This window comes from Triticum dicoccoides, chromosome 3A (genome assembly GCF_002162155.2).
Source record: "Triticum dicoccoides isolate Atlit2015 ecotype Zavitan chromosome 3A, WEW_v2.0, whole genome shotgun sequence".
NCBI lineage: Eukaryota > Viridiplantae > Streptophyta > Magnoliopsida > Poales > Poaceae > Triticum > Triticum dicoccoides.
The window spans coordinates 442,404,488-442,413,225 of record NC_041384.1 but is presented as its reverse complement, the minus strand read 5'-3'; the positions used below and the strand labels follow the sequence as shown (position 1 = coordinate 442,413,225).

Below are 8,738 nucleotides of genomic sequence, written 5' to 3'. Positions count from 1 at the left end.
AACAAAAAAACTCACTTAGTGCCTGGTGGGCCAATCCAGTTGCATCTGCAGTCAACAATCCCAGGATTTTACGTGCCACATCGATAATCCCTATTTGGAAATGCTCTCAAGGTTCAAAATAGAAAGGAATCAGAGAGTTTGGTATGCTGATTCGAGGGATTGGAAGTTCAGGGCTTGATTTAGCTTTCGTTTACGAGTTTATGGTTTATTTTGGACTTTTTCCCTTGTGAAATTATACCCATTCACTTTTGCGTACCGTGGTTACTAGATGACTGAATCCGCACAGACAGAAAAGAAGTTTTATGGGAGTACCAATGGAGAAAAGAGATCAATGAAACCCTTGTCCTCACACCGTCATGGTTTTACAGAGATTGGCATGCAAGGCTCAAGCTTAATTGCACAATAAAAATCCCGTGACATTGATCCTAACACATGCTTCCCACAACAGTGCTTCCAAAAAGTAAAATGCACAACGGTGCTTTTTCAGAAAGTGAAAGTGAAAAGGTACCGGTGTGCTTCCCAAAAAAGTGAAAAGCACAAATTTGCCTTTGGTTTCTATTTTTTGGGCTTGTTTTTCCTTTTTATCAATTTCTGTTTTTTTGTTTTCATTATTTTTTTTTATTTTCATTGTATCATCTTTTTTGATTTTTTTGTCCAAATCTATTAATATGTGATATAGTTTCAAAGATCTCAATGAAAGAAACATGATGAAGAAAACGATTTATGATTTGGATGCAATGTTCAAGAGGTAAAACATTAAAAAAACAAATGAATGAAAAAACACAAAACTCCCATATTTGTGACAAGTGTCACACATGCAGTGCGTTACTTATCATCACCAAATGAGAGTGATCTTTGCAAAGGGTACCCTTAACTAGTTTTTTTTTTTGGAGAATGGTACACTTAACTAGTGATTTCGATGGAAAAGAGAAGCGATAAGATTGCCGGCAGGTCGACCTAACCGTTAAGAAGGAAAGAAAATGGGCTTACTGGGCAGACCCATGTGGGCTCGCATAGGCGACGCGAACTCTATATGCTGCTGAGAGCGGTATATTGCATTTGCGCATGCTATACACGTGCACAGAGCATGTCACAATTTTGTTTTCGAATCATCATCATCAGTCATCGTCCTAGCCGGCGGCCCACCAAAAGCCCCGGACGCAACCCACGAAAACTAGGGCTTTGCACAGGGTTTAGCGGCGATCTCTCCCCCTCTTCCTCTCGTCGACGCGCATCCATGGCGGCCGCCACCTCCTCCTCCCTCCTCGGCCGCCGCTTCCTCCTCCTCTCCCGCCGCTTCGTCGCTTCTCCTCTCCGCTCCTTGTCCACCACCGCGCCCCCGTCCTCACACTCGGCCGCGGGATCCGATGCCGAGCCCGACCCTGAGCCACCCGCCGATCAGGGTAATCAGTACCGGAGCCAGCCGAGGCCTCCCATCACCACCCGCCCTCTCGAGAATGGCCTCGACCACGGCATCTACAAGGTTTTATGGAACCCTTGGTTCTCTTCTCCGTTTGGGCTTGTTTGGCGAGAGCCGAAATGTGATGTGCGCTTTTTGTTTTGGTGGATTCGCGAAGGCTATAATGGTGGGAAAGGTGGGTCAAGAGCCTGTGCAGAAGCGGCTGCGGAGTGGGAAGACCGTCGTGCTGTTCTCGCTGGGCACCGGCGGCATCCGCAACAACCGCCGCCCGTTGGACAACGAGGAGCCGCACCAGTACGCGGAACGCAGCTCCGTGCAGTGGCACCGCGTATGCATCTACCCAGACAGGCTGGGTAGCCTCGCGCTGAAGCATGTCAAGACCGGGTCAGCGCCTTTGCCTTGCCTCGAACTTGCGTTGTTTAGATATTCCTTTTGTTGGATGCAATTTTGACCTGCATCAGTTTAGAGGTAGCGAGATGTTTGAGCGCGTCAGTCTCAGCTTTGCTAACTCGGATCATACCGCCCAAACCCCTTGCTAATTCAGCTTTGCGAAATACTCGCTCCATTCATAAATATAGGATGTTTTAACTTTTTTGTGAATGAATTGGATGTATATAGACACATTTTAGTGTGTTTGTTCACTCATTTCATTCCGTAGTATGTAGTCCATATTGAAATATCGAAAACATCTTCTATTTGTGAACGGAGGAGTATTATGTAAACAGGCATCCTTAAGTCCTCTAATGTCGTTTTCAAGCCTATTCATTTGTTCATCCTTCCAGCCACTCATTCACCTAGATTGCAAAATCTGAGTACTTGATTCTCTTGGTGAATAATTGAGTATGGACCATTTACCTTTTACTAAGTTCCAATTAGTGGAAGTTAGAGAGCACTGTTATTCAGTTCCGGTGGATTGGTTATCTTAATTGTAGTTGGAAACTGAATATGCGTCCTGTTGGTTGTAGATTTGAATTTGCATATTGGCCAAGTGGCAACATGGTCAGTGTAGTTTGAGCTTTATGCTGCCCCCTTTGTGTTTCTTCTTCCTTTTATTAATTGACTTCAATTATACCTCTAAAGTTGATCAGTTGCAACATTTCAGATCTGTTCTCTATTTGGAAGGAAATATTGAGACAAAGGTGTTCTCCGATCCTATAACTGGGCTCGTTAGACGCATAAGAGAAATAGCTGTTCGAGGAAATGGTATGTTTCTTTATTAGATATCACATAATCACCTTTTTTTTTGGTCTATACCTCCATTATTTGTTTTCAGCCTTGTCTTAGAACCTTAAGTTTTTATGTTACAGGAAAAATCTTCAGTTTTAAATTTTACTCGGGGAAACTTGTTAAATATTATAGGTTAAATGCCACCATTAGTAATTTTGTTATTTTTCTAAATGTTTCTTGTTACAAACTTTGCTTTAAGGGTAGCATATTGAATAATCATTGTTCAGTTATTCAGGATAACGGCTAGCTGCTGACTTCATTCCTTCCCCCACTTTTGTTCTGAACAAAAAGATTGCCATCTCATCATATGTTAGTGTAACCACATACAGTGCTGTAGTGAAGAAAAAACATAGAAAATACATTTTTGAAGCCCCATGAATGAAATCACTTGTAATCAAAATATTTTCTGCATTCCCACTATCTGGGTTTGGTATATCTTCAGGCTGATTCACAACTGCACAAGCAGAGTACTACTAGCTGCTCTGCCGCAAACCTATATAACAGCCATCTTCAGTTCATGGGGCATCTCCTCCTTGATCCATACTTCCCAATGTTTCAAACGGACTTATGAGGCTGTTGCGAACTGTGCTCTACATGTAATGTGTTGTTGTCTAAACACTTAATGTGTTCAGGAGTCTAGATTGTGCACTGAAATACCAACTGCATAAGCACTTGCATATTATGTAGTAGTTTGAATCTTCATCTTCTACATTTTCACTTTAGATCACATTTTCTTCTGCATTTTAACATAAAAAAGTAGCCGATTGTAATTTGTTTTGTGTCAATTAAAACATCAAATCATTGCTAAATAGAGCTGTATTGATTTCGTCTCTTGAACTACTAATTGTAGCATGATAAAACTCTGTTGTTTGTGATTTTCCACGCCAAAGCTTAGACTCCGCTTGTGTTTTTTCCATACATTATTGGGTTAGGCTCTAACCTACTCTCTCCGTCCCGAATTACTTGTCGCGGTTCAGGATGGAGGGAGTATGTTACTACTGCAGGGTTCTAACACAATTATTTTATTCAGAACAACTCTTGATCTAGTCCACTCTAAAATCATCAAAACACCATCTAATACTTTCAGATAAAGAACAACTAACCATATAAATGTTCCATAGCCGGCTTCAGCGTTGTCCCTTAATTTACTCATTTTGGTTCGTGACAAAGTTTATGTAGTATACCAATTGTCTCATTAATGATGTCCACATGCCCCTTGTAGTCACATTGATAAGCTGATTTTCTGTGCTGGTTTTTTTATGCTCAGTTTTCAACATATGAATTAAAACTTGCATGGCATTTGGAATTATGTTAAGCATTGCGATTTATGCTCAGTTTCAACGTACGAATTAAAGTTACATGGCATTTGGAATTATGTTCAGCTTTGTGACCGTGTTTAGGTTTTGGTAGAATATGATAAAGTTGTTTCTTACGAACAGGTCGGTTTCTGTTTCTTGGTAACGATGGGAATGGCCCCAAGATAGGTGAAGTGAAGGGCGTTGGGTACTTCTGAAAGTTGGGTCCAACAGAATCCATTTGAGAACTGAGACTGAGGTACTGGACATGTGCTACACTTTGGAGTATTGTCAACATCTTAGCATTGGACAAATAATGGTATGTTGTTGCCGCAGTTTGTTAGTTTCCCTTGCCTAGTCACATTCCTGTCTTCATTAAGCTTTCAACGCCATTGTAGATGCCATGTAATTGACAAGTGTCTGACTTGTACGGTTTAACTCTGGTTGGAGTACAATGCATGCTCTTATGGAGAGAATTTAATCTCCCACTATGTACTCCCTCTGTAAAGAAATAGCGATCTAAACGCTCTTATATTTCTCTATGGAGGGAGTACTTTTTACAGTTACTTTCTCGCTGTGTTTCTCCCTTTTTTGGCCACAGATGTTGCTGGGTACTTCAGGATTAAGCTAGTGCGATAGCAATAAGATTGAAAATATACATTAGGACGAATAATTCACGCTGCTAATCCCTCCATACATAAATATACTTTCTCCGTCCTCAAATAAGTATAGAAATTTTAAGACGAATTATGGAATGGAGTAGAAAATGCATTGGAAAGGTGCAAGCTACCATCTCTCTCCTCTTTAATTTCCTCCCACATTCAATGAGCTAAGCGTATGTAGAAAATGAGATCATGTGTTAAATGTTATTGGGCTTGATTCCTCTGATGAGAGAGAATTATTGTTTTTCTACTTTAAAATGCATTGAGAAGATAGAAGCATTCTTTTGTGGACAAATTTCAAATGCTAAATGTTCACTTATTTGAGGACGGAGGAATACATTAGCACCAATAATTACATTTATATACCCTTAATTTTAAGTACTCCCTCTATCCATAAATAGTATTTATGGTATATTTGAGATTTATGTTGACCATGATAAAATCGATAATACATGAGATGTATGCTAGAAAAATCATACTATTGGAAACTCCTTTCGAATATGAATTCGATTGCCAATAGGGCATATCGGAGACCAAGATCCATGGAGGCCTTTATTTGAAAAATTCAAAACCAAACTTTCAGTTTCAAAAAATTCTGAAAACAAATACACATGTATACAAGGATGTAATCTGTCTGTAAAATTTGAGGATGAAATACCTTGAATTGCGAGTTGCATGCAAAAACCAAAATCATGGACTTTGAGGATGACCAATATATATGCTAGAAAGCCACAAATTTGGCTTTTTTTTTGGTATAGCCCTCATTTTAACGCAGTTTGACTCGAAAAATTACACACGGGTACACCATATCTCTTGGTATATGTGTATTTTTTAAAGTTTTTAGAACTGAAAAGGTTGAATTTTGAAGTTTTCAAATTCGGCCTCCATGGAGCTGGCCTCCATTTGGCATTTTCCTTCGATGGCACTCTTTAGTACTTCCTCTGTTTCTTTTTAGTTTGCATATAAAATTTGACTAACTTTATAGGAAAAAATATCAATATTCACAATATAAAATCAATATCATTAGATGCATCATGAAATTAACTTTCATACCATATAAATTTAGTACTGTAGGTGTTGATATTTTTTATATAAATTTGATCAAACTTTGTTTAGTTTGACTTTGGCCAAATTTTATATGCAAAGCAAAAAAGAAATGGAGGGAGTACACCACATGCTATATATAATTGGTCTAAATGATGGTCCAGATAAATCTTGAAACGCTTCACCCGATGAAGGATACAGGACATTGCGTAGGGAATGCTACAGTATTGACATGTTTGGTTGCATTCTTTTCGCGTTTATCGGGAGCCTACTGAGTAGAGCTTGTTTAAGGGTATGGGTACGCGGGCTCCGGGGCACATTTTGCATGTCGTTTAGTCCTTTGCATTTACCCCGTTTTGTTTGAGGGTATGCGGGCTCCGGGCCATGTTCTGCTTGTCGTTTGGTCGTTTGCATTTACCCCATATTGCATCCTCCTTCATAGTGCAAATTGCACTAGCCTGAGCCTGCATCTGAAAAAACCGCCGAACAGAGCTTTCTTGTCGGGTCTGGCTGAGGGGTGATTTAAGTTTCGTGTGAGCCTGTTCTTTCTGCAAGCCAGGCAACCAAACAACTCAGACTTATCCCACTAGAGTTATTGAGCTTCATACAACCTACCAGACACGCCCTATCTAACCTTTTTTTTAACACAATACAGACGCACACCCTATCCTTATGAGCACCTTCGAGAGACTGAGCCGGCATATCATCTTGAGATTTTACGAAGTCACTGTAGGCACCTCGTAGTCGACGGGAACGTCTCCTCCCATTGGACATGCATCGCCGGAAATCCTGAAATAAATCCAGGATAAATGCGAGCATCTGGTGGGCTGGGATATCACTGTCCACCTAACCATCCAACCACAGGCTGGTTCGCTATGCCCTATCTAACTTGGATCTCGGTTCCATACTATGTCATATAACACTGTAGCAGTTGCTGTTCATTGTCGTGTACTTCCTCTGTCCCATAATATAAGAGCATTTTTGACACTATAGTAATGTCAAAAACACTATTATGTTATGGGACGGAGGGAGTAGTATCGTATTGTAGATACTAGTGGATGGGCACGACCGTGGCATGCCTCTTGAGGCGTATGTGCATACTTGTATTGCTGAGGATTTTCTTTTCTCTACGAGATGGAAGTTTGCCTTAATAAACAAAGGCGGTAGGTTTCTGAAGATGTTCATCAATGAGCCTGCTATATGTAAGAACTTACTTCCTCCGTCCCAAAATATAAGAACATTTTTAACACTAGCATAGTGTCAAAAACGTTTTTATATTCTGGGACAGAGGGAGTAGAACCGAACTGTGAACCGAATCTAGCAAGACTGCATTACATATACTTTTCCTGAGAATTAGAAGTGTGCCCTACATGTCAAATATCATAAAGTGAATGACTAATTAAGTTCAGCAAAGAGCCTGACTCGGTTGTATTATCAGTGCAAATTTAGATAGGCATCAAGTCTTCTCCATGATCAGGAACAAATGTCACTAATCAGATGCCTAAGGCCTTGTTCGGTTCCACAGGGTTTCAAGGGGTTTGCAGCAGATTGGCAGGGATTAAATCCCCAGCAAGTCAAAATCCACATCAAACCCCTCCAATCCTCTCCAATCCCCTTGTGGTGGGGATTAACCGAACAAGGCCTAACATGTTTAGAACAATTACTAATGCAAATCTGGTGAACAGTGTAAAGGCGCAACAGTTTATCTAATATACCAATGATATCCATTGCACATTGCTTACATGTAACCAACTGGCCCTCTTTTCAAAAATCCCCGAGATGATGCCATTATTTCATCTTAGTCAATGTATTGTGATGCAACTGTTTTATTTATAAAACACTTTGACCATTTCACTTCTTACACCATACTCAATCCACGCTCTTTCAGTCTTTCTTGCCGCTCTTTAACGATTTTCTGACTCTCGCTACTACCTCCCAGTCTCCAGAGTTTGCTAGACTGTTCGACAGAGTTGAAAAAGAGCCTGGGTCATAATTATCTTCACGTATCTTATTTTCTGCAAATCATCCAAGTACAGCATCATCATGAGCTCTGCAAGCAGAAAGCAGTGTGCTCCATACCATCAAGCCGTGCTTGATAGGCATACTCTCGATAATTTTTTTGCCTCTATAAGCTCGCAGATCGACCAAGTAAATCAACCATGCAACAATAGTGATGTAACACAGGCTCAAGACCATACACGTTTCTCATAGATTTAAAGTAGTTAAAGCTTTCTTCAACTAAACCATTACGGCTGCAAGCAGTTAAAAAACTCACTAGTACAACATTATCTGGTTTCACTCCACGCCTAATCATCAAATCAAACATCTCAAAGAATCCTGACCACTTCCATGCTGAGCATATCCATCAATTATAACTGTCCAAGTGTCCAAGTAACTAAATCTGGAGAATTTATTTCATCAAAAACTTGACGAGAATCATGCAGGTTGCCATTTTTGGAGTACAACTTCACATGTGAACTACTCCCTCTGTAAACAAATATAAGAGCGTTTAGATCACTACTTTAGTAATCTATAAACACTCTTATATTTCTTTACGGAGTTAGTACTTACCAATAGATCAGACAGTATTTCTGCCTTAGGTGCATACCCAACTATCTGAAAACCAGCTGCCATCATAAGCTGAAATAGTGAGATTGCCTCGTCAGTGCAACCATTTGTAGAGTATCCAGATACCATTGAAGACAACATGACCTGATCTTTGCATGGAGTTGCATCAAAATTCTTCTAGCTGTTTGTACCTCTCGACATTTGGAATACCAGACAAGTGCTAACAGACATAATTTCTCTGTAGACACGAAGAATATGTTCATGAACTTCCTTCCCTTTGAGCAAGTATTCTGGTCCATTACAAGCTGAAAGAATGGCAGATAACAACACATGGTTAGGCTTAAGATTATTCAGAATCATATTCCTGAACAGTCAGATAAGAAACCCATACCTGCTCGCCAGACTTAAACTCTGGCTCGGTGATGCGGTACTCGTGCATGATCCAACCAGTACGCTCCTTTTTCGGGGCACGTCCTCGGTGGAACACAAGGGTCTTCTTCATGCCAATCATCTGCTGCTGCT

The 8,738-nt window shown here is 40.3% G+C and overlaps 1 protein-coding gene across 1 annotated transcript; it reads left to right on the top strand.

Annotated features, from left to right (window-relative positions):
- Window positions 1-1,131: 1,131 nt before the first annotated feature.
- LOC119268481 (single-stranded DNA-binding protein, mitochondrial-like) lies at window positions 1,132-4,433 on the top strand. The gene is made up of 4 exons (XM_037550133.1): window positions 1,132-1,483; window positions 1,578-1,804; window positions 2,523-2,623; window positions 4,087-4,433. The coding sequence occupies exons 1-4, from the start codon at window positions 1,238-1,240 to the stop codon at window positions 4,158-4,160; spliced, it is 648 nt and encodes a 215-aa protein (XP_037406030.1). The 5' UTR covers window positions 1,132-1,237; the 3' UTR covers window positions 4,161-4,433.
- Window positions 4,434-8,738: the final 4,305 nt, after the last annotated feature.